Raw genomic sequence first — 26,942 nt, forward strand, 5'->3', positions numbered from 1 at the left:
TGTAAATAACTATATGTTCCTACTGTGTGAACATATGATCGAGAGTCAATTAAATCTCAAACCCTGGAAAAAAAATCCAGTAATCGTTCGCACAAATACATTCTGTTTTCTTGTTATCAAGAGAAGTGTCATATTTGATCATTCCTCAGAATGTAACTGATTCCGTTAATTATTCAAAGTTTTATCAATCAGTCTAATTACTGTAAATAATACAGCGGTGCGTAATTCTGCACCATGGCACCGCTGGAGGAGAAAGGAGGGAGAGGGAGACCATGATGAATGGTTAATAACTCGTTTCAGATTAGAACTGTTGTCATTGTTGTAACTATGTGCCGAACCGGGTCCAGCATGTGAGAGGGCAGCGCAACACGTCACGTCGCCACTTTCACACCTGCAGCTAATTCACAACACAAACAGAACAAGAGCACGTCAGGCTCATTGACATGCAGATGCATTCATGTGGTGGTTTGCATTGACCATCTACGGTTAAAACAGGGCGTGTACAGGGCAGAACGTGAAGCGGATTCAGCTGCGCACACTTGTAGGAACTCTGTGATTTATAAAGGGAAGTTTGCTTGCAAGTGTGCGTACGCAGGGTTTTATAAATCTGAATATTTACTGGCGCACGCAAAACTTGGCTTTTGGGCGTACGTACCCTTTTAGTAACGATCCCACGCACAGTTTTATAAATGAGACCCCAGGTCTTTAACATAGACAACAACATGTGGTCCACATGGCTGCGTTATTAGACTATGGTTTAATAATCGTTCTGACACAGCAGCACTCCTTCCTGCATGTTCTACGCTGGTTCCAAATGTGCATACATCTGGTCAGAGCTGGCGTGAGATTTGTGCGTACCGTACGCTCACGCTCAGATTGATAAATGCCGATCCTTGCGGTGAATTTGGTGTACGCCCATTTTTCTGGTGTACGCAAGTTTGATAAATGAGGGCCAGATTGATTGATCTGAAGAAGGTGTAAATATTTTGGGTGTACACCATTTTCGTCTTTTCGCTGTACGCAAAAATTAAGTAGCAGTTTTACACCCTCTTTGATAAATGAGGCCCCAGGTCTTTAACTGTACATTATACAAAAATACATACAACAGGTAGGCTACATGAATCAACAGCTTTGTGAGTCTTTTTGCCATTAGAGGTTGATGTTGATTTCATATTTTGTTCAACAGCTTCAGCAAATTAACTCAATTTTTTTTTTTATGAGTGAATTTTTATTTAGGAGATTAGACTTCATGACAGGGACCTGATGATATTATTTTGTTGACCCAGCAGGACATTCTTAGCTTCTGTGCAGCCTCAGTCTTCTCTGTTATCTGACACTCGATATGGGTGTTGGTCTGTCTCCACTTCCTGCTGAAATCTACAGTAACATTCCTGGTTCAGTGCAATTATAACCGTTACTCAGTCCAGAGAGAAGCGGCTTTAATGGGACTGTTTTTTGTTTGGTTGTTTTAGAGAAGACGAAGATGTTTGTGGTGTTTGTGACGCTGCTGTACGGTGAGAAATATTTTAACTAACTAACTAGACATGGACTCTTAACTTTATTTCTCTCCAAACTGTTTCACATTAAACTCAGCCATGTACAAAGTACTGTTCAGTTTTTGTCTCTCGACATTTTCCTACACTGTGTAAAAACTACACTGCAAAAACTCAAAATCTTTCCAAGAATATTTGTCTTATTTCTTGTCAAAATGTCTCATTTCTAGTCAAAACTAATCTCTTTCCACTTAAAATAAGACTCATCACCTAAAAATTAACTTGTTTTTAGATCATTTTCACTTGTTTCAAACTGATTTTCACTTGAAATAAGTAGAAAAATCTGCCAATGAAAGCAGGTTTTTTTGTGCTTGTAATAAGAAAGTAAAACTTGCTCCACTATCAGATTTTTCTACTTATTTCAAGCGAAAATTTGCTTGAAATAAGTAAAAAGTGTCTAAAAATAAGCTACTTTTTAATGTGATGAGTCTTATTTGAAGTAGAATGAGATTGTTTTGACTAGAAATAAGACAAATATTCTTGGTAAGAGTTTGAGTTTTTGCAGTGTACCTAGAGTGTTGTTATCTAAATACATAGATTACATGGTTTTGTTATAAGTTTGTACGGCTTCTAAAAAGAGGTTATAAATTGTTTACATTGAAATCAAACATTTACAACTATGAAATCATTATATTTTTGTTTCGTTATATTAATCTTGCACTTTTACAGCTTCTGCGTTTATAAGAAACAAACCTGTGGTTCTGGCTCACCTCTGTCTGTGTCCTCAGTTTCCCAGCATGCCTCAGCTGTGGAGACATATGAGGGGGTGGAGTCTGTCCTGCTGCCCTGTGACTTTCCTACGTTTGACCTGGTTGAGCCTTCAGTGGTGTGGAGCCACTCCGACCTCAGTCCTTCAACCGTCCACCAGCGTCAGCCGGACGGAGACGAACTCAGAGACCAGAACCAGGACTACAGAGGACGGACGTCCATGAGGACTGACGCTCTGAGGACCGGAGACCTCAGCCTCACTCTGAGGAGACCCACCATCAGAGACAGTGGCAACTACAGCTGCATCCTCAGAGGGAGGGGGGGAGAGGAGAGGCAGAGTCAAGTTACACTGAAGGTCAAAGGTCAGAGGACATGGACTCATCAGAAATGTGTTTTAATGTTTCACATTATTGTTTATAGTGATGTTTTAATCTCATGTTGTTGTTTTTGTCGACTACAGAACGTCCTGCAAACTGGATCTACATTGTCAGTGGTGTCGTTGGTCTCCTGCTCTCACTGGCTGCTGCTGTTCTGCTGATTTACAAAAGCTATAAAGCCATGACTAAGAATAGTAGGTTGTGTTTTGTGTGTGTGTCATGAATGTTTGCAAGAAATTAATTCCAGTTAATGTGATGTCAGAGCTGTAGACTGAGGTCAGAGGTCTGTTGTGAATTGATCAGAAATGTTTTTGTTTTATTCAAATGTGTATTGTTTTCGACAGTCTTGGTAAATGATACATCTAGAACACGAATACATACATGTATGTTACATGGATTCAGATCACAGGAAACATAAACTAAGTGAGAGAGAGAGACAAAAGTAAACATATAAGAGTAGTAATGATGATATCACATAATATTAGGATGTCACAGGATCCCAGTGAGGTGAAGGCAGCATGTGAAATGTCTTAATTGGGTAGATTGTCCACCTTTATGTGATCTCAGAACCTTCCCCCGCCCCAGACACACACACACACACTTTCATAAGATGCGACCACAGCACATTCTTTCACTTGTGGGACATTTGGTGTCTTCCAGTGTCTTAAAATAATTTGTCAAGCTGTTATTGTGCCCACAGGGATTACAGATAAATCACATTTACAGACATTTGACAGAAGTTTCATCCCCCAATAAGCAGAGCTCTGGACAGTGAAACTTTTTTCAATACAATGGAAGAAAGTTCACTTTCCACTTTTACATTTCCAGCGTCATTCTGTACAATCTACATGCAGAAATGTTGTATTAACATTTTATCGTTTATTCATTTTTGAATCTCATTTCGTTTTTTGTGTCGACTACAGATGATCTGTCTCTGTGGGTAAACGTGGCTCTCCTGTTTTTCCTGTCTTTCCTGGTTTTGTTACCTACTGGTCCTGCTGCTGGTGTTAGCAGTTTCATCCTTATCAAAATGATTAAGGACCCACTGGGTATGTTTTGTATGTTCGTGTGTGTCATCTGGATCATTCATGCTGATGGATGAAGTCATTTCACCGTTGACTGACAACAACACTAACATCTAATCTCATGTTGTTTGTATCAATTACAGATCCTCCTCCAGAGTGGTTCACTGGTCTAATGGGTCTGCTGTTTATCCCCATTCTCCTGATTCTCCTGGGTTATGGGCTTTATGTCTTTATCAAAATAATCGTTGAAATGGACGACACAGGGGGTATGTGTGTGTGTGTGTGTGTGTGTGTGTGTGTGTAAGAGTAGAATTGGAATCTGTAGTGAATTGATCAAAAATGTTGTTTTAATGTTTTATTGTTTATTAATGTTTCAATCTCATGTTGTTGTTTGTGTCGACTACAGGACGCCGTCGAGTCCGGGTCAAGGTTCTCCACGTTCTCCTGGTTCTCCTGGTTCTCCTGGTTCTCCTGGTTCTCCTGTCTGCTGCTGCTGTTGTTCTTTCCAGTGTCATTATTTATAAAGGGATTAACACAGAGGGTGTGTAGTGTGTGTGTGTCAGTCTCTCTCTTCACTGTGGACATGAGGACGTCACTGATCCATGTTCCTGTCTCTGTCCTCAGTGTCCTGGCATGGAGACACTGTGGAGGTCTACAATAGGTGGTCTGTCCTGCTGCCCTGTGAGGACTCTCCTTTACCCAGAAACCCCACAGTGACATGGAGCCGCCACGACCTCCGTCCTCCAACCGTCCACCAGAGAAACCAGCTGGGTGACGACCTCAGAGACCAGAACCAGGTTTACAGCAGCAGAACGTCCATGAAGACTGACGCTCTGACCACTGGAGACCTCAGTCTCACTCTGAGGAACCTCCTCCTCTCTGACAGCGGAAACTACACCTGCAGCATCTCAGCGTTTGGAAATAAACGAACACTGAGAAACATACAGCTGAAGGTCAAAGGTCAGCACCACACACCAACACCTACAGTATTTACAGGCAGGGTTTCTGCTGGGTCTTAAAAAGTCGAAAAAGGTCGAAAATTTGAAAATCTAATTTTTAGGCCTTAAAAAGTCTTAAATTCATTGAAGTATTGTGTTCAAGTTTTACATAATTTTAATTAGGTCTTAGTTTTCCTACCTCAAATGCTCAATAAAATGCCCCTCCTTCATCGTGCTTTATTGGATGTTTTTACAACAACAAATGAGCCCGACACGCAACTTATTGCAGCCCATTCTGTGACAACAGGTGGCTGGTGGACCAAGAAGGCAGACACTGAGTAAACCCAAAATACAGACTTTATTGAATCCACGGGGGAGGTAGGGGCTGGAGAGCAGGAGAGGGAGCTGGAGGACACAGGAGGGCAGGCAGGCAAGGATGGTGAGACGTGGTGGAGGAGAGGGTCCGGGGGAGGGGGAGCGGGTCCAGAGCAGCTGCTTGCTGACAGGGCAGGGCATCTGGGAGCACAGGGAGACAGGAGACACAGGAGCAAAAAACACGAAGGAGTGAAAAAGGCTGGGAACAAAATCACGGGAGACTAGAGAACACTGGATACTAGAGATCACAGGTAAGGAGCCTGACAAAATGACCAAGTGGTGAACTGTAAAGATGAAGACGGTGTCTTTGAGCAGTGGGTTGATGAGCAGATGAGCCTCAGGTGTGTGCCCTGCAGCTGCAGCAGCAGCCCGCCCCTAGGAAGGAGAGAGAGACAGACATGGATGTAACACATTCACTTTGCAAGTAATTTTAAAGTATATTTTTTGGCACAGTGAGATAGACAGGAAAGGGGGAGGCAGAGAGAGGGGGAATGACATGCAGGAAAGGTCTGCCCAACACGGGACTCGAACCGGGTACACCTGTGTTGAGGACTGTAGGACTGTAGCCTCTACATGGGGCGGCCGCTTTAACCACTGCACCACGCACCGCCCCCGCTTTGCAAGTTTTGTGACTGCATTTGTTTTGTACATTTTTTCTATGTCGTGCTAAGGTCTTAAATTTAATTCATAATAATCTTAAAAACTCTTAAATTTGAGTTGGTGAAACCTGCAGAAACCCTGTACAGGATACAGGTCAGAGGTCAGAGGTCAGCTGTGAATACTGGTCTGAGGTCAGATCTGCTTCATCTCATCCACAGAAAAGTTCTCTACCAATGTTGACGTCCTCGTTATGTGTGGTCTCCTGGTTCTAGTGGTTGTTCCTCTTGGTGTCGCCTGGTGCCTTAACCTTGATGAAAGGCTGATCAAAAAAGGTAGGATGTTTTGTGTGTGTGTGTGTGTGTGTGTGTGTAGGTGTGTGTGTGTGTGTGTGTGTGTGTGTGTATTGAAAAAATCTCCCATTTTTTGTTGAGAGGACAGAGAGCAAAAACAGCAAAAATAACACAAAGGAAATCAAAAACAGATGTTGACAAACCACTGGAGGCAACGTTACTCAGAAATGTTTGAAGGAAATCAAATATAAGGAAATTAATTTGAAGGATTTTGCAGAATTTACATTTACTGTGATTACTACACGAGTCATGACTGCCACAAATGATAAATATTGTTAACTGTCTATTACCACCTGTCAGCGGCTGCTCTTGATGAAAGCAGAGGCCAAATTTCCTGTGGGCAGCACGGGAATGTCACAGGTCCACAGAAAATTCAAAACAATACTGAAAAACACCCTAAGAGATCTGTGGAGCTGATTAGTCTTTTCTCATCTGGCACGACAGCTTTAACATTAGCTGGCGCAAATTTCACTTTCATCATCATTCGTTTTAATGTCAAGATCTATTGTCATTCGTTTCCATTGTGTGTTTTTTGTTGTTGTGTTGTTGCTTTTGTATTCATGTTTTCCATTAATGTATTTATCTGAGGTGTCACAGCCACGATGAGAGAACAGCTGCCAACACATTTATACATCTGTTTATTTTAACTTACTGTTTATTGTGGAGTTGAATTCTGGGTAAAACGGTGTCCAACAGTGTTGCTGCATTCCAACAGCAGGTTGAGTTTCCCTCGTTCACTCACCCTCAGCCCTTAATACGTCACATGGAGGTCACTTGGAGAGCGGAGGGAAGTCGTCTAGGGACGAGTAAAAGAGATAAATTGAACACATTTTCCCTCATTAACTAACGGTCCAGACAATCATGGATCGATCACAAATCAGAGGTGTAGCAGTCAGGGGTGGAGCTATACTGTATTTGACTGAGTAGATATGAATATGAAACATCAGATAATGTTTTTTTTTGACAAATAAGTTATTATATTATTATATTTCTACTGTAACGTGTTTGCTTGTTGCCACTGCTAAAGTCTAATTGAATATTTACTGGTCCCTATCATTCTTTCTCTTCTTCTTTGGTGTTAAACAAACAACCAGTGACACTCCATGGATCCATTTTTTCTGACCATGTCCAACACCTTCAACTCCTGGTTTGACTTCCTCCATGTGTCCACTGTCCCTCTGGTCTGGTTCTGTCCTTCAGGTTCCTCTACGGCTCTGTGATGCTTCAGTAAAGAGATTAAAACCTGCTGCTGCTGTCTGATGACATCATCATGTGGTTTGTTGTCTCTCAGGCCAACAGGTGGAGGTGGAGGAGGGGGCGGAGTCTGTCCAGCTGCCCTTCAAGACCACAGCTGGTCTGTCTGAAGACGTCAGAGTGGAGTGGATGTACGGATACAACAGGAAGGTTCATGTGTATGAGAACGGTCCTAAAGAACAGGACCGGGTTTACAGAGGACGAACAGAGATGAATGAAGACCTGCTGAGGACTGGAGACCTCAGTCTGACCCTGAAACACCTCACAAGGAGAGACAGAGGATACTACACCTGCAGAGTCTACAACAAGGACGGAGACTTACTGAGAAGGACAAAAGTGACTCTCAAGGTCGAAGGTCAGAGTTGTTTGTCTCTGGTTTTGTCTCCTCTGCAGAGGAACTCGTTACAAAATTAAATAGTTATATTAATATATAACTTCTAGGCAGTAATTGAGTAATACAAGGCGTTACTTGATTTAAAAAAAAATAATAATATTCTGTCCAGTAACATGTTACAATCAGAAACAGGTTGAATTACCACCTCAGGCTCCACAGCTGTAAATAGAGAAGCCAGTTTGCAGCAGCTCTTGACTCCCAGGATGCATTGCTGGCTGCTGTCTCTCTGCCCAAGTTGAAGCTTCACTGGATGAGTAAGAAAACTAGAAGACGACATCAAGTTCCTGCTCACTACAGAGTGCAGCTCCTGCTCAGAGGAGCCTGCAGCCCAGATGTCAGATCCTCATCCAGCTGCTGCTGCCTCCAATGAGCATGACTTTTCTTTACTTTTGTGCACAGCTCGATGAAAATAAATGCACCTGTGTCCATGGAAATAGAGATAATAGATTATCTTTAATCTGCCTCTGTGATGGAAAGTCTGCACCGCTTTCAGAGAGTTAGTGACACTGCAGGTTAACGATGCAACACCATCCAGTTCACCCTGCAGTCGAGAGACTTTTCAGTGTAGAGGGACTGGTGTTCACCCCAAAGAGAAACTGTCTCAGTGATAAACACTTCCAGCAGCTTCTCCTGTTGCACTTTAACAAATACTTTAGTGATGTGGAAAAGTTCTGTAGAGTCTTAGACAAAGGTCAGGACTAAACGTCTTCATCAATTTGACTGAGGATTATTCACCATGACAGATTATTGCACAAGTCCATTTTGTAATGTCTTGTCCTCAGTGATTATTTTGGTGGAAGTAACTAAAAAGTAATCAGTAACTTATCACTCAAATCATAAAGTAATATTGTAAAGAAACATATTACTTTCAAATGCAAGTAACTATATTACATTTTGGAAGTAACTCAGGTCAGAGATTAAAACCTGCTGTTGCTGTCTGATGACATCATCATGTGGTTTGTTGTCTCTCAGTCCAACAGGTGAAGGTGGAGGAGGGGGCGGAGTCTGTCCAGCTGCCCTTCCAGACCACAGCTGGTCTGTCTGAAGACGTCAGAGTGGAGTGGACGGATGGAGATGACATGAAGGTCCATGTGTATGAGAACGGTCCTAAAGAACAGGACCTGGTTTACAGAGGACGAACAGAGATGAATGAAGACCTGCTGAGGACTGGAGACCTCAGTCTGACCCTGAAACATCCCACAAAGAGAGACAGAGGAGGATACACCTGCAGAGTCTACAACAAGGACGGAGACTTACTGAGAAGGACAGTAGTGACTCTAAAGGTCAAAGGTCAGAGTTGTTTGTTTGTCTCTGGTTTTGTCTCCTCTGCAGAGAATTCATGTCCAGTGTTGGGGGTAACTCGTTACAGAATTAGGCTAAATAGTTATAGTAATATATAACTTTTAGGCAGTATTTGAGTAATACAAGGCGTTACTTAATTAAAAAAATTAATAATAATATTCCGTCCAATAACATGTTACAATCAGAAACAGGTTGAATTACCACCTCAGGCTCCACAGCTGTAAATAGAGAAGCCAGTTTGCAGCAGTTCTTGACTCCCAGGATGCATTGCTGGCTGCTGTCTCTCTGCCAAAGTTGAAGCTTCACTGGATGAGTAAGAAAACTAGAAGACGACATCAAGTTCCTGCAGCTCCTGGTCAGAGGAGCCTGCAGCCCAGATGCCAGATCCTCATCCAGCTGCTGCTGCTGCCCCCAATGAGCATGACTTTTTTAATTTGGTGCACAGCTCGATGAAAATAAATGCACCCATGTCCATGGAAACAGAGATAAAAAATTATCTTTAAAGGATCCATCACCTGGTATTTATATTGATTTTAGGTGTTGAAAGGGTCTTAAATGCACATTTTTGATAAATAATATGCAACATTCACCTTTATTTATCCCTATTTGTGTACCCAATTTTGCTCTCGCGAGAGAAACACGCGATCTTGTTTTACAGATTGTCATTGAAAAAAAAAATTCCATGCATTTACCTCGACTACTGAAACCATGGAAACGTAAATATAAAATTCCACCGGAAGAGCAAAACCGGCTTACGTTTTTGACGTTCAGAAAAAGGTGGATATATAAATAAATAAAATGTAATGCTGGCTGATCGGTTCATTGTAAAACATGTATTTATTGATGTAAATGTGGTGATTTCTGTACATACAGAGCCCCCAGGCAGCGCCACTCCTCTGTCCAGTAGCCTACACACAGGAAGCTTCACTTTTCATTCAAACAAACTGCCACATTTGTTAGATTTAATCAATGAGACCAGCATTTATATCTTAAAAAGAAGTTAACCAGCCGATGGTGAACCTCTAAAAGCCTGCGGGTAAGTTAATTAAGGAACGTTTTGTCCACCGCGGTGTCGACGTAGTTCTTCATAAAGTGACGTAATAACAGCGCTACAGCAGGAAATAAAACAGCTTTTTGCCTGTTTCACAGCCACCACTACCGCTGCCGGCTGCTGCGTACGGCGTGCAGGGGGGTAGTCCCACCTCCCTCTCCTGATCCTCGGCTTCTCGGTGACGTCAACGAGAAGCCCAATCAGAAGTCGCGTTTTTTTTCCTCTCCTGGTGAATTCAAGGGGGAGGAGGGGAGAGTGAAGTTCTTTGTCCGGAAAACATGTCAGCTATTGTCAGTGACAGAGAAGATTGAGTTATACATGCAATAACCTGAAAAAAAGTGATTTTCAGGTGATGGATCCTTTAATCTGCCTCTGTGATGGAAAGCCTGCACCGCTTTCAGAGAGTTAAAAATAAAGTAACAGTCCAGGTTAACGCTGCAACACCATCCAGTGTATCCTGCAGTCGAGAGACTTCTCAGAGGGACTCGTGCTCAAAGGTCAAGACTAAACGTCTTCAACAGTTTGACTGAGGATTAATTCACTATGACAGATTATAGCACAAGTCCATTTTGTGATCCCTTGTCCTCAGTGATTATTTTGGTGGAAGTAACAGAAAATGAATCAGTAACTTATCACTAAAATCATAAAGTAATATCATGGATCTATGAGAAACATATTACTTTCAAATGCAAGTAACTATATTACATTTTGGAAATAACTTAAGAGAGATTAAAACCTGCTGCTGCTGTCTGATGACATCATCATGTGGTTTGTTGTCTCTCAGACCAACAGGTGGAGGTGGAGGAGGGGGCGGAGTCTGTCCTGCTGCCCTTCAAGACCACAGCTGGTCTGTCTGAAGACGTCAGAGTGGAGTGGATGGATGGAGACGACAGGAAGGTCCATGTGTATGAGAACGGTCCTAAAGAACAGCACCAGGTTTACAGAGGACGAACAGAGATGAATGAAGACCTGCTGAGGACTGGAGACCTCAGTCTGACCCTGAAACACCCCACAAGGAGAGATGATAGATACTATTACTGCACAGTCTACAACAAGGACGGAGACTCAATGAGAAGGACAAATGTGAAACTCAAGGTCAAAGGTCAGAGTTGTTTGTTTGTCTCTGGTTGTTTGTTTGTCTCTGGTTGTTTGTCTCTGTCTCACTGTCTTCTGTCTCGTCTACAGAGAGAACTTAGGTTGAAGCTGAAACAGTCGACATGAGAAACAGAAGCAGCTCCACTGATCCAACTCCTCTGATGGCTGATCAATCAGTCTGATTGGTCTGTTGATCAATTTGTGATTATTGAAAGAACCCGACTTTGGACAAGAGAGAAGATGAAGGTGAAGGAGCTGATGGACGATGGATGAAGACAAGAGGACGCTACTGAGTCCTACTGCTCACAGTCTGTTGACTCAGTATTGATGAGTATTGATCAGACCTGATCATGTTAAAGGGAACTATGTCCAGGGGTGCAGCACATAACTGGTACGCAGATACGCATGTGCTACAAAAATGATGAAAAGATGCGTACCAACACGTGTGTCACCTGCAGCCGCTAAAAAATGAAAATAAAAACTGCACTCTCCAGCCGTCTCACCTGCAGCTGAGCCGAGCAGTCAGAGGAGCTCTGCTGTTTCTGTCTGTTCAGCCTGGTGTTTGGCTGCACTTTGTATAAAAAGAGTTAAAGATGCAAAGATCTAACTGCAATCTGATCACCATTCAGTCGATCCAGAGCTCAGGATGTGGCGCTGCACAGCTGTAGCAGCTCGCGTGTGTTTTGTAATGTAAAAACAAAATTATCATTCTCTCAGTCGCCAAAACAGGATTGGGTTGCCATTCGGCACAAGCCTATAGTCACAGACCTTTGATAATAATTGATAATAATAATAATTATTATTATTTTATAGAGCACCTTTCAAAACAAGGTTTCAAGGTGCTCATCAATAAATTGAAAAATATAACAATATATTAACATTAAAATACAGAATAAAAAAACAAGAGTCACAGAATAAGAAAAAGTTTCTTTTTTCAAAAGTGAGTTTTAAGAAGTGATTTAAAAGAGGATACTTAGTTTGCCTGTCTGAGATCTCCAGGCAGAGCATTTCACAGCTGAGGGGCCCAGGCAGCAAAGGCCCCGTCCCCTTCAGTGACCAGGTGAGTTTTAGGTCTAAAAGCTGGAAGACATCAGGCTCATAAGATTTTAGCATGTCACAGATGTAAGCAGGAGCCTCAGGCCTTAAAAACCAGCAGTAAAATCTTAAAATCAATTCTAAAACGTACAGGCTACTGGCGTTATGCGGTCGCTTACTTTACGGGTGTCAGACTTATGGTGTGAGTACCAAACTCTCCTGGTTTTCATCTGAGTAGCTCACTAAATAGTTATGTGCACCCCTGACTATGTCAGTGCAGTCACTTTTCCACTGTTTTGCTAACCCTCCTACTGGCCATGTGCATTTGTTTACAACGAAGCCGGTGGGAAATCAATGCATGGAGCGGTGGATAACGTTACTTATCTTAATGTTACAATGTGTATATTTGTGTCTTATCAGTCATAGAGAGTTGTGGAGCTTGTTTGTGTTGCGATGCTGCAGAAACGAGAGGGTCAACCTTGACCTCACAGTCACAGGAAGCTTCTCATCACCTAGAGGGAGAGAGTGGTGGATGTTTCCTCCTTTTATTGTTTCCAGAAACCAAATCATGGTCAATGTAATTATGCTTTTTCCAACAAATTTTCAAAATAAAAGTCTTTAATGTCAAAGTGAAAACATACCGGGAGTGATGTCACTTCATTTAACTCCTGAACACCTACTAATTAATGCTGGGCCTGTGGGTTTCATATCGGAGTCAGATACCACTGTCATTTCTGTGTTTTCCCTTTAGTCCTGTCATAATCACTACGACCACTAGATGGCGCCTGTCAACAAAGCTCAGCTATGGGTCATAATAACCTGCTGCACAGACGGACTAAAGGCTTTTTTTTCTCCTTCTCTTTTACATAGCACTCTTCCTGATGTGTCACTGTATCTTTGTCTAGGCCTATTTTAATTTGTCATTTGAATTAATGAATTATATTTTTCTATCAGACAATAAACATAGTGAATATTTGAATCTGGGAAGGGAGGTGAGAGAGAGAGAGAGAGAGAGAGAGAGAGAGAGAGAGAGAGAGAGACAGAGAGAGAGACAGAGAGAGAGAGAGAGAGGCGTGACATCGCGCTGTCTGCTCTTAAAGTCGGGAGGAATGAACGTGTCTCAGTCTCCGGTGAAACGTGAACGGAGGAGAGGCGATGCTCCTGCTCCAGATGTCCTGCGCTCCCTCTTCCTCTCCTCCATCATCATCTTCTTCTTCTTCCACTCTCCTGAGCTCCGTCTTTGCGCTTCCTAGGCCTTACGGGGACTGACACGCTCACATCCACATCGGGGGGCGACGGGGGGAGAGACAGAGACAGAGAAAGACAGAAAGAGAGAAAGCGGGGAGGAATTACACGCAGACCCGAGCCGGTCCCGGACCTCCATTGGCAAACATCAGCGGGTACGGGGCCTGTTTATGTGAATGATCCGTGGGTAGCGGCTCCGTCCTACAGGGAGCAGCCGGCAGGCCCTGCTGTCTGCTGGGCTGGTCCTGTAGGGAGGAGGAGGAGGAGGAGGAGGAGGAGGAGGAGGTGAAAGTCACTTTTTAATGATGGGTGGATGGATTGTGTTGCTTTGTTATCTGCTGAATTCATGATGTGAACCGGTTGGTAAGTGATGTGCACTGATTCTGCGCTTACCTCCCCTTTTTTTTTAATTGTTTACCTCCATGTCACTGCTGTGTGTTTGTGCGTAAAGAGGGTGTGTGCGCGCCGTGATACCTTCCCGTACATGCAGTGTATGTGTTGACTGCGTGTTGTGTAGCTACAACCCCATCCTGCAGACACTGGTGTTTATTTACAGGAAAACAAGGAAGAAATCATAGGCCACATATGGAGGGGATGCTGATTCCTCCTCCTCCACCTCCTCCTCCTCCTTCTCTTCCTCCCTTGTTATTTAATGTGAAACCTGTTTACGGCCAAATCCGATCACGTTACTACATCAATGCAATCTGCACAGACAGAGCAGGAATAATAAGAGGCCATGTTTGAATCATCCTGGACACAGATGTGAAGCGTTTCTGGCACATTAAGATCCTCATGTTCACGTCTCTAAAAGCTTCTAGATGATTCCAGGAGGAGTAGCCTATGAGGAGTCCGTGTTGTGGTGTTGGTGTTGTTTATGATCCGCACTGTTACTGTACTGTTGTTTGCTGAGTAATGAGTCATATCTGTAGCTTGTTGGGAAATGACATGATGGGCTACTGCAGCCCCCAAAAGCTCATAGAAACCTTCGGTGCATGCATGGTGATAGTGGTGATGTGTGTTGTTGATCATCGTGGTCACTGGTGGTCGCAGATGTGTGGAGCCAACATCTGTAAAACTAGATGACTGATGTTTCCCACCTCTACAATAATGAATATGTGCTGATGATGACGCGGAATATTGAACTTACAGTTTTCATCGTCAGCATTTGGAGGGGGGGCACTTTATCCTTTTGTTTTGCTGGTGTCAGAAACTTAAACAATGATCCTGAGGAGAGATAAGAGAGTGATTTTTAAAATGTTCTCTTTGGGCATAGTTTTCATCATTCATTGATTTCATAGCACCCATAGCTCGTTAACTCTTACACTTTCATATTATTATGATACAGAATACTCATTTCAATACTGTAACATACTAAGCCCGCTTATTTACTTTGTCGCCCTGCTAGTTCGCGAGTAAATAGTGTTGCTACCTGCTGCCAAAGAAGCCAGCAATAAACGTTAAGATAACCTTGCATTTTTTTGTAACTTAACAACCGTAACCGAGTCCAGTAGCCCTACCAGAGCCACACACACCGAGTTGGTCAGTCAGACAATCAATCAGATCAGGTCAGTCAGTCCGACTCGCTAGCTAACTAACCAAAAAGGTGAAGTAATTAACTTAACGTTAACATTTTTTAGTCTAACACAGTGGTCACCACTAATCTGAACTAATGTTAGCTGCCATTCAAATGTCTCCCCATTAGTTAGACTAACAGCATGAATTCAATAAAAGCAGTTATTTGCTGTTCATGTTATACTTAATCATCATTATCTGCTACACTTACCACTGCTTTGCTTTCTTTTTTCTTCAGCCTCTTTCCTCTCTTGTCTTTGCGCTCCCAGACGGTTGCTCCTCCTCATTGTCCTTCAGCTTCATTTGAAACTTCCAGAATGATAACTGGAAGGTTTACTACTGAGATGTCATTGTCATCGCCCGTTGTTGTTTAAGGGGTAGGGGGATGTGATCATTGTGGGTACCACATTTTTAGACATTTTGAGTGGCGTGTGTTTATGTGCTGTGAGATGGTATATAAATTGATCCAATTTGAGGCCCCCTCAGGAGGTTGGTTATTGTTTCTAACCTGTTTATTTTTTTCTTTCAGGATAGTTTGCTGCTGTTTTGCCTTTTAGAGTAAATTTGTTGTTGCCTCCAAGACCATATAGTCCTGAGTGTTGTGTACAATAAAGCCCATAAATTAATGTTTTACCTATTTTACCTTATGTAAACAGTGTCTTTGTAATATTAGAGTGACTTTTTTAGAATAGTGCTGCTGAGGTGTTAGCTTGCTGTGCTTGTGTGAAGGTCTCTGCTGGTGAAGGGAAGCATGTGGTGAATAAGGATTAGTGGACACTAGCCCTCCATGTAGCTACAGCCTGCTTTACGAATCTTGTCATAACTGTTTTTTATATTAATAATACCATCTCTTTTTCTTTTTACCCCATGGCACAGAACCACCATCAGACAGTTGCTGCGTTTGGGTTTCCACCTGTTAAGCATTTTAATTTACTTTACTACAATAACATCTCTATCTAGTAAGTGAACATCTCTCTACATTGTAAATGGTGCATAACTGTATATCTTTCTGTATTTTTAACCAATAAAGTATAATTGAACTGGAAACTTTGCCTCGTATTTGTGTTTATTTCATTTCACTTGTAATACTTAGGGGGTGGGATTAAATAGGTTCCTACTTCCTCCAACTCCTTTCAAATATGAAATATTATGTTGTTTGTGGTTGACCACTTTTATTTATTTAATTGTTTATTATAGTTAGTTTTGGTTGTTTTGTTTGATACATATTAAAATAAAGAATAAAGAAAGAAAGGCTGAGGTATAATTTAAAGAGCCTGACCCTCCAGCTGGTCAGGTTTACAGGTTGTAATGGTCTTATAAGAATCTGGGGAAGATGCTTACTGTATGAGGGTGAATGGAGATTATGTGTGTGTTTATGCGAGTGTTTGTTGTCTGGCCTACCGCACCAACCAGTACAGTGGGAGAGGAATGTGTTCGATGGCCACAACATCTTCTCGTGATTCTGTCTTCTTTTTAGCTCCAGGTGGGAAGGCTCGCCATCAGCATCACTGAACATTCAAATCCCAGGGACCAGGACAAGAACATAAATACAAGAAGGGAACAAAAAAACACATCTGTGTCAGAATAATATCATCACAAATCTACCTGTTCTATTAACATTACTATGAAATGCATTGAACATGAACTGAACAAATAATAGTTAATATGCTTTATCCTCTGTCTTATCAGCTCAGTTGCATGGAAGTTTCAACAATATAACATGTAATGTTACATGAGTTCAAATTGTAATAAATGTTTCCACACAATGACTACTTAATACTCATTAACTCAGTTTTCACCATATGAGAAGTAAAGATTTTTTTCAACATATAGCCTGAAGAGCCCAATATATAGCCCGACATTATCTAAAACATAAACACAGTGTTTAAATAAATGAATTAACTTCTCCCTGGCAGCACAGCAGAGAAACACACACACACCAAAGACCACGTGGAAGCTAACAGTTACTAGCTGAAGCTATTAGCAGCAGGATAGCAGTTGCTAACAAACCTTTTCTGCACAGCATGTTACTACTATCTGGATAAACTCCGACCGGAATTCAACAAACTATTGTTTAGACCATAGCTGTGTCCCAATTCAGGGGCTGCAGCCTTCGGAGGACCCAGCCTACGCGGTCTCCGGAGGCAACGGCTTCGGAGGCTCCTCCGGGGGCCGCATCAACGGTCGGTAAATGGGACGGTCTAGCCTTCAGAGCATTTCCTGATCCGAACGTAAACCGGCCGGACGTTAAACATTTAAAAGTGGCGCTTGCAACAGCTCTACCGCTCCTCCGCCCCTCACTTTTTTTTTTTTTTTTTTTTAAAGAAGTAGAATCAATACAAGGGCAGTTATCATTAATATACTAATAAACAAACCATTGAACAGCAGCCAGGGGGGTAGGCTATTGAATAGAGAATAAAGAGAGCACAAGTAATGTGTTTTCATAGCTTTCTTATTAAAAGTTGTCACAGATGCTTTGCCTCCGCTCCTCACCTGTGCAGCCAGAGCAGAGCAGAGCTCAGCAGCGGGCAGCCACACCTCCGAGCCGGCCGCAGAGCCGGGTTACCATGGCTACAGCACAGAGCTGCTCCGTTCGATAGCTAACGGCTAGGTTGCTAATAACAACAACGGTGCAGCAAAGCATCTTGGGATACGGGAGGCCGCGAAGGATAGTAGCGGTGCATCCTCCGAATGCAGGGGAAAGGAGGACGCATTTGGAGGCTGCATTTGGAGGAGCCTTCGAATTTAGACGAATTGGGACAGCCTTCGCGCAGCGCTGTGACGTAATCGGCCTTCAAATCCACCCTCCGAAGGATGCAGCCCCTGAATTGGGACACAGCTCATATCTTATCAGGTTTTATTACACGGCTCTATTGAATCCTGCTCTCTGATTGGTCCAGCGCTGCGTTCTGCGGTCTGTTATTTCTGTATAACGGACCGTCGTCAAGTATAACAGACCGTTGCTAGGGACAGCGCTCTGATCAGCGCAGCACAGAAAAGAGAAACTGCAGGATATTTACCTTGTGTTTCATTTTTACCGTCATTAAACAGCGTCGGACTAACAGTGATGTTAGAGATAAATGACTGGTAACTTCCCACACAGCAGGAGACCCCGACGCGGATCCGCATTCAAGTCACCAAACCCGCGTGACTGTCACATTCGTTTGGCCGCCGCCTAGAGGATCAGCCCCGCCTCCAGGCAGAGCCGTTATTCTACCGTCAAACAGCGGATCCCGAACGGACCCGTGTCGGACGTGTGGACACGGACGCGCCTTTACTGTAACGGTCGAACACAGTAGTCCACACCGAGCCGAGACTAGAGGAGTCATCTTTCTTTGCTGGGACACGGTTGTGCTGAAGCCTCTAGTAAGTTTATTGATTTATTGATGTATTGCGACATTCACAGTAAACATTGGCCTTTCTGTTTTTAATCGTCATGTATATTAATGCTTGTAATGACGTTGTTTGATATTAGCACTGTTAGAACTTTTGTAGTTTTGTGCAACAGGCTAGGTTAGCTTCTAGCTGAGATGTGATGATGCACGTCTGTAGCTATTTTGTTTTAAAATGGGATAGCAATTTCGGGAGAATATGTTGTGGTTGTGTGACTAAAAAAACACACATTTTTATTTGGTAACGTTATGGTTATCTGTTTTAATGTATCGCAGCTGTTATGCTGTGTAACGTTAGCCTATGCTAGCGGTAACTTATGTAACTTAGCTGCTATTTCTCCGACCTCGACCTCCCATTTCCTCGATTTAAGTAGGCTATGCCCGGTGTTCCGACTCCCAGTAATTACGAGTCGCCCTCTTCATACACATTCCGGTGTTTTTTTTTTTTTTAAATAATTATTTTCTTTTCTTTAAAACTAACTAGCCGTTAGCGGCTAGTTAGCCGGCTAGTTAGCCGCTAACGGCTAGTTAGCCGCTCGGCTTTTATTTAAAAAATAAAAAACACCGTAATGTTTATGAAGAGGGCAACCAACTCCAACGTTACGGAGTTTAGAATGACTTTTTTAAGCCTCTCTTTGCTCCTCATGTCGTAATTCTCCGTGACTTTTCGCTAGCCGAGCGGCTAACGGCGCTGTTGTACATATCAGCACGGGTGTGAGTCGGTCGTAGGCACGAGGCCGCACACCCGTGCTGATATACAGTACAGCAGCACTCCCTCTGCCTTTATTCATCCCACGACGGGGAAATTCACAAGTTACAGCAGCAGTACAAACACACTCACACATGCCATGCACACTGGCAATATTAATGTTTAAGCTTGTCAGTGCTTTATGATGATTAATATATGCTGAGAAACAAGATAAAATTGTAAATCAAGCAGGAAAGACCAATAATTTGTGTTTAATTAATCAAATATAATCAGATATTGTTTTGGTCATAAATAGGCTATGTTTAATTCGCTGGGGAGGAGGGGCGGGCACACAGCTTTTCTTTTTTTAAAAACTTTTTTTTTTAAAGAGTGAGGGCTGTCAATTTTGCTAAGCTTAAGTCAACTAAAGTTAGCTGTTTTGTGTCTTCTATGTCCTGCCTTGAGTTTATGTTGTCTACACACCCACATACTTGACTTTTTTTCAACATTTTTTCTATTTTTACTGTGCAGATAATCCTCCAGCTAGGCCAATATTTGACATGTCTCTGGGTGCTGCTGTGTAGTGGTGAGTATTAGCCTACTATTCAATTGCTTTTGTTGGTTTTCGGGATGCACATTTTGAATTTTTTTTCTGACTGATGATAACCAACGCTTGTTAACCGATATGATTACAATGCTCTCGGGGGCGATCACTTTTTCTCTTTTGCGCAGCTCTGTTGTAACAGGTGATGCAGATCGATGTCCCTGTAGGCTACATTTGTTGTCTGGCCTTCTTTTATGATATTATTCCTTTTTTAATATTGTGAGTAAAGATAATTACTGCAAGTCCTATTGCCTTTAAGATTCTAATGTTCATTTTTTTTGTTGAAACTATTTTGGAGAGATATGTCTAATAATCAGTCTTCATTACAACACAAAATAATATGGCACCACAAACTAAACCAATTTCCATTTGTCTTTCTTTCTCTAGTGAATGTGGCAGTGTAAAGGGTGTTCAGTTGCTGTGCAATATTTGACATGTCTCAGGGTGCTGTGTCAAAGGCTCTGCAGTAGTGGTGAGTATTACTAAATCAGTTGTTGTTTTCTGAGTTTATTGTTTTTTTTTCATTTATGTATATTATTTTTAAACAATTACTCAGTAATGAAAAAGAAATAGGGGGCATCATTGCACCAATGGATGAAGTAAATATATTCTCTGGGTTGGGGGTGTAACAACTGATTGTCTTCAAGACAAAAATGCCTTTTACCAGGACAAATGAGAATTTTCACAGACATGAACTCAAACAACACAACTTCTCCTCTGCTTTTCTGCCGTAGGATGACGACGTGGATCTGGGAAGAGAATGCGTCCTAAAGACCCTTTGCGTTTACCTGAATGAGGACCCGGAGAATCTATTGAGAGAGTATGTGGTAAGTAGCTATTACTTAGGTTTAGTATGTTGAGATGTTACCTTTCGTATTTTATATAAACTTTAAAACATCTACTCATTGTAATTACTTTACAGTCAGCTAAGTTGTAGGATAATATGGTAGTGCTCTTAATATCAAAGTGTGTGTTTATTTTTCATTAAAGGGATAGTTCGGGTCTTTTGATATCTATCTATACCCTTGTTTTAGCACAGAGCTAAAGGGAGAGCTTTATGAACCTGATGTGATGCTGAACCTCATCAGATGGAGTTCCATAGACTGTAGGAAAGAGGTTAGAGCAGAGAAGAGTGATCGTTGCAGCGCAGTCCATGGTGGAAGATCAGACCAACAAATATACAGACAGCGTGCATCACCTCCAAGGATGGTGCTGCTGAAAAAAAAAAAGAACAGCACTCCTCTGCAGCCAGCTGACGTGTAGCTCACCTGCAGCTGTCAGAGGATCCTCGCTCTTTCTTTAGCCTGGCGTTTGGATGCACTTTGTTCAACATCTGAAGATCAAACCACCATTTGACCACCGGTCAGCTGAGCCAGCTAACAGAGTGGACGTGGCTGGTGTGTAGACTCGCTATTTTATAACGGCAAGAAAAAATAATCGTCCTGATAGTGTGTACATTTGTCCGGCTGATCTTCCATCACGGACTGCGCTGCATTACTGATCATCACCCGGTCACCCTGTCTGTCACAGCTGTGGTCTAACTTCAGCTTGTTGCTTCCCTGTCCCTCCTCTCTGTGTCTGCCCGTTCTAACTCCATCTGATGAGGTTCAGCATCACATCAGGTTCATAAAGGTCTCCCCTTGGCTCTGTGCTAAAACAAGGGATGGCTTCATCACTTGTGTCATAATCAGATATGTTAACGTGAACTATCCGAGCAATAAACTCCATGAAACAGCTGATGGAAACACGCACAGCCGTCTAGAGGCGGCAGCGCGCAGTGATACGGAGGGAGAGAAAATAGCAGCAAGCGATTGTGAGGTCAGACTTTTTTGTGGACAACGGTTTTGTGATGCAAATGTATCACTCTTTTGAACGCATATTGTTTTGAGAAGTAAAACGCTTTATTTTCGTGACCCCAGCCAACTAACCGGACTACATTCGTCAGCACCGCAAACTCTCAAAGTGTGAGAGAGAGAATTAAACATAGCCTATTTATTATCAGTTACTATGACCAAAACAATATTTGATTCGTTAAACATAAATTGGTCTTCCCTGTAGGATTTGTTTTATTTACAATCTTATTTCTCAGCATATAGGCCTATTAATTATCATGACAACATAAAGCACTGACGAATGAGCCTAAACATTGATACAGGACTCTGTAACACAACTCATCACACATTCATGCTCTCCCTGTGTGATCATGTAGGAAGCAGACAGTCTGAGGTTGAAGTTTAGGTGACACTGTGACAGGTCTCTGTACGTCTTGACCACATGTCAGCTGTTCAGCTGTAGTAGAGGAGAACTCAGCTGTTTTCAGCTCCGCCGCACGTAGCGTTTTTTTTTGGGTTTTTTTTAGGAGCTCCGGTATATTGCGGCTTTATGCGGGAGGACACGCGATAAACTACAGCTGATCCAATGTATTTATCTGAGCTTGGTCACCGTGAGAGGCGCCTTGAGCCGCGTTCATATTAAGTTACACCTGACGCAGGACAGGGCATTTTGACAGGTCTGCGCTCACATCAGCTGTGTTTATTTACCCTCACCCTGTCACATAAGCGATCAGCTGTTTTTTTTTTTTTTTAACGTTTGATGTCTTCTTTTCTTTTTGCTCGAAATTAAACATGGTATGACCTTGACTCCCTATATATCTGTCTGTTTGATTACAGGTGCTGTAAGAAAAAATACAGTGACAGGTCAGCCACAGATGACGAGGTGACCAAACACGCCATCCACCTTGCGGCAGATTGTGCAGCGAGGAGACGTGTCCCGCCTCCATCCACGCGAGAACCCCAGTAGCATGTACTTTAAAAGAATAAACAATATTTGTATTGAACTTCTTGTCGTTCACCAGTTATTCATTTTCTGATATTTTAGCTTCACATTTCATTGAAGTTGTAGCCTCATTTTGTACAGTTAATTGATGTCTTGACTTCAACCTTTTCTGTATATTGACAATAGTGTTGGGTTAAAAATGCAAGGCAATGCAGATTTAAGCTTGGTGTAGAAGTCTAGGCTAGGCATAGTTATAGTTTTAGTTTAAGCTATTTTATGGAGATTTTGAAAATGATGAACGGGTCCAAAACGGACCCGGGCCAGAGGTTTTTTTTGCGTCCGTTGCGGATCCGCGGTGGATTTGCGGGTCCCGAACGGACCCGGGCCAGAGGTATTTTATAAGTCCGTTGCGGGTCCCAAACGGATCCGGGCCAGAAGGTTATTATGAGTCTGTTGCGGATCCGCGGCGGATTTGCGGGCCCCGAACGGACCCGCCGCGGAGGTATGATTTAAATCGCGGATGCGGACCGGATGCAGCGCGGATCCAGGACGGGTCCGCGATCCGCCTTCGTAGCGGATCCGTCACAGAGAGCAAGTGGACTCCGATACGGGTCCGTTTCGCGGGTCCGTTCCGGAAGCCGCGCTACATCCGCGGCGGGTCCGCGGCGGACTCCTTTTGCTATGTGGGTTGTTACAGGGAGAGTGGAGGCTGCTTCCACATCGCTGCTGGAAACCAGACCTGCTGATCAGAGCCTCTGACCCGGTGTCACAGCTCTCCTCTCGTCTCGGTGCAGCTGGCACCGCGGCTCCGCGACACAAACGCACCCCGTAAACAGTAAAGTTAATCTCTTGTTTATGACAGATACGACTACACACAATACACACATTTTAACACGTGTATGGTAATCCATCGATCCACTGATTGATTATCAAAGGCTTCAAATGCACGAACGGGAGGAGGCTCGGCAAAACAGCGGAAGTGACCCGGTCTTGCAGATTCGCTAAATGCAATTTTAAATCGATGAAAGTCGTATTTTGGTCAACATTATGTTTCAAATTAATTATTTCACTCGTAAACCGTGTAATAAGCGGGATAATGTACAGTTGGTCGGTTGTTATGGAGAAATAAACCCCTTCATGTTGAATGAAACCCCTCCGCTTCGCGTCGGGGTTCCATACAACCTGTCGGGGTTTATTTCTCCATAACAACCTCCGAACTATACATTATCCCTTACTTGGGCTGTGTTCGAAATCACCCCCTATCACGGATGTAGTGCACTATATAGTGTGTTCGCCATTTTGTAGTGTTGTTCGAATTCTCCGCGATTAATTTCATCCACTATGTAGTGGATGACAAAACACCCACAATGCACCGCGAAATTGAGTGAACAAGCGATGTACACTACTTTCTACTCCCGTATCCCACAATGCAATGCGGTCGTGTTTTGCCAGAGAAGAAGAGGAAGCTAATTAGCATGTTAGCTACGATTTATTTAGGCAATTTACCAAAAAAACTCCTCAGACATATTTGCCTTCGCTCCGTTTGCCTCGTCTGAGGAGCAGGAGTTGGGCAGCAGCATCCGAACATTAACAGGCAGCATTAAAGCTGCCCTGTGGAGTTCTGCTCATTACGAGCCATCAGCCGTGTTTTTTTTCGAGTAGGCTACTGCAACGGTCAGCCTGCGCCGTTCGATGACGTTGAACCCCCCCTTCCCTGCCTCCCTCCCTCCCCGAACGGTAAGTGCAGGTAACCAGGCAACCAGGTGACTGGCGAAGTAGGAAGAGAAAAAAAAGTTGTGGTCATTCAGCTTTGGCATTTATTTAGGGGTGTGACCTTATACATGTGTAAACGTTTACACGGAATGAAACTGTAAACGTTTAGTAAAAAAAAAAAAAAAAAATCCCTAAACGATATCTAGGCCTACACGCAATTTATTTTCATATTTTTATACATAGCCTACATTTTGGGGGGGGGGCTGGGTGAAAAATAGTCCCGCACACTGTCTTAATTTAGAGAAAACTATGATTTAATAAAAATAATGCTGTGACGCGCTTCCCTCCTCCAAAATGTGTGTAAGTGCGTTTTTTCTTTCCTTTTTTCTTGTCTTTTTTTTTTGCGAGCGAGTGTGATGGCGCCGCCACGCCGGGTCAAACATTGCTTTTCTGGTTGCCAAAAAATATTCTAAGCAAATATAGCCTCCCTAAACACAAACAAATAACCTTACGGATTGAAAGAGGTGTCTCGGGACATTAAAGACGGCCGAGGACTGACGAGACGCCTCTGGGCTGGTTGCTCCTGCCCGCTCTGTCCTCCTCTCATCCGCACTTCAGCACCTGTCCTGGGCTGCACCGTGTCGGCTCGGCTCGGCTCGCTCCTCGTTTTAAATGACTTTACTCCTTTTAAAAGTAGTGTAAACAATTTACTGTTCTGATCACTCATACGCGTGTATAGTTAGGCTATACGTTGCATTATTATTAGTTATAGCTACTTCAAAAGTAAAGGACGGTGGAGCGAGCCAAGCTGTAGCCCAGGACAGGTGCTGAAGTGTGGGAGAGGAGGGAGAGACTGGGCTCCGCGGGGCTCTTGCAACTAGCGGCGGATCAGAGAGGGTGGAGGACCGACATGACAGGGGGTCTGGGTCTCCTGGTACCTGTGCGGGCCAGGACCGCGGAGGTCAGCGAGAGGGGGGGTACGGTGGTCGACTCTGAACGCGCTCACCGGGCGGATCTCTCCAGTTACGGTACGGTGCGTGTCGGGGGGGGAGGGGGGCGGGACGAATCCGCCGTCGGGTCTCCTCCGCTCCGGTGGCTGCAGTGTCAGTGCTTCCACCGGCTGCATATCAGACTAGACAAAAATAAGATAACATGTTCTTCTTCTCTTCTGTTTACCAGCGCTCTAAACTCTACGTCAAATCCGAACGTTGCGTTGCATGCGTAATTCCCTGTGCGACAGCGCGGGAAAGTCGCTCCTCAGAGGCAATTGCGCTCCTGGGTAAACCAGGGACTGTTGTGTGGTGGAGATGCGTTCAATGATCATCCTAATAAGTCGTTTGGCAGTGGCTGCAATGTAACGGACATTGTTTTATATGTATAAACTCCACAGGCCAGCTTTAAATCAATCTAATTAAGAAACTGTAGTAGAATATGCATTAAATACGATCTGACGAGCTAAGCTAATAGCCACAGAGCCGCTAACGGCTCACGGTCGGGACACACAACAGCAGTTTACCAAACCAAACTTCCGATATTTCAACAGTTTATTGTCCGAGTAACACAACCACACATAATCACATCCTAAAATGTTCCCGCAAGTGTCCGTTTTTTCTTATTTTATTTTTTATGTGTCCGGTTTGTTTCATACATCCATGGTTTGTTTACATGATTCTCGGCGCGTCTGCTTCCGTCACAGCAACACCTGGCGCATCAGCTGACGCAACCACGTCCAGAAAATTACCGTCTAGTGTCCGAATTCTCCTCCCGTCGTTCCCTACATCGTGTACATGATGTAGTGCACTATATCATATACATGATGTAGTGGATAGGGAGTGAGTGAGTGAGTGGATGATTTCGAACACAGCCTTGGTGACTTTTCAACTGTTTACCGTCTCTGTTGAAGTTTTCTCCCGAGGTCTCTCCTCACGGACCGGAAGAGGCTCACACACGCTCCGCGGTGGCATGGCAACAGGAAGGCGGGACTTACTATCGCCAGATCACCTCTGATTGGTCAGAGCGGACCTGCTGTTCTGCTCCTAAAAAGCCAATGGGACATCAAACATACAGTTCAGTGTCATTAATCACTCTCTGTTGATAAGGAAAATCACTTGTATCACTACAGTTCACTCTGTCGTTTTATATGTGAGACACTTAAAATATGTGGGTTAGTAGTTACCTCCTGGGTCTGAAGTAAGTCACCACTCAAAATCCTGTTGCTCCTGTCATAATTACTGCGACCACTAGATGGCGCCCATCAACAAACCACATCTAATTGTGACGGCTCTTTGTTTGTATGGTCAATCAATCATGGTGTATCAATATTATATTTTTCTTTTGTCATCGTTGGATTGTATCGTACTTGATTCACTGTTGTTTACCAGAAAATGAACATATAGCATCAATATAAGGCCCAAATAAGTATGACTCAGACTCTGGAACCAGTTCTTGAAGCTGTTCTCAGATTGTGCCACAATACACAAACACATTTCATACAGTTCTCAGGTCAGATTTTACTACTCCTGTTGCTCCCTTTTGTAATTAATTGACTTCTCTCTCAAAGCTCTGTGCTTAATATGGGTTGCTTTTTTAACTTTTATAACATTGCTTCAGACACCTTCATCAGGTTTAGTTCAAGTCTCTGTCAAACACAACCACACACACAACACACAGGTTGCTTCATGTGATTACAGTTACACACACACGCACGCACACACACACGGGTAACTCAACATGATTACAGCTCTCAATATCAGTGCTTATAGAAAGATGATCATGTGTCTGTCTGATCAGCTTGATCTTAAGTCGGTCGTGGGTTTGATTCCCATGTTGACAGAGATGGAAACCCCGGCCGTAGCTCCAGTGGCCCTATATCGAAATTTCCCAGAGGAAAAGTTCA

The 26,942-nt window shown here is 43.2% G+C and overlaps 1 protein-coding gene, 1 long non-coding RNA gene and 1 pseudogene across 3 annotated transcripts in view; all 3 read left to right on the plus strand.

The window, feature by feature from the left end:
• The window catches only part of LOC146968835 (muscle M-line assembly protein unc-89-like), a 118,593-nt pseudogene that overhangs the window by 27,258 nt on the left and 64,393 nt on the right, over positions 1-26,942 (plus strand). Inside the window, exon 7 of the transcript XR_015034224.1 lies at positions 7,218-7,535. The product of XR_015034224.1 is annotated as a muscle M-line assembly protein unc-89-like (transcript). The remainder of the gene's footprint in view (positions 1-7,217; positions 7,536-26,942) is intronic.
• Positions 1,456-4,943, plus strand: LOC146968836 (uncharacterized). The gene is made up of 6 exons (XM_085760423.1): positions 1,456-1,514; positions 2,282-2,623; positions 2,722-2,832; positions 3,807-3,929; positions 4,288-4,623; positions 4,909-4,943. The coding sequence occupies exons 1-6, from the start codon at positions 1,484-1,486 to the stop codon at positions 4,941-4,943; spliced, it is 978 nt and encodes a 325-aa protein (XP_085616549.1). The 5' UTR covers positions 1,456-1,483.
• LOC146968837 (uncharacterized) lies at positions 18,014-20,001 on the plus strand. The gene is made up of 3 exons (XR_015034284.1): positions 18,014-18,240; positions 19,486-19,540; positions 19,946-20,001. It is a non-coding gene; the product is annotated as an uncharacterized LOC146968837 (long non-coding RNA).

This window comes from Trachurus japonicus, chromosome 18, assembly GCF_045865225.1.
Source record: "Trachurus japonicus isolate A0001 chromosome 18, Traja_1.0".
NCBI classification, from domain to species: domain Eukaryota; kingdom Metazoa; phylum Chordata; class Actinopteri; order Carangiformes; family Carangidae; genus Trachurus; species Trachurus japonicus.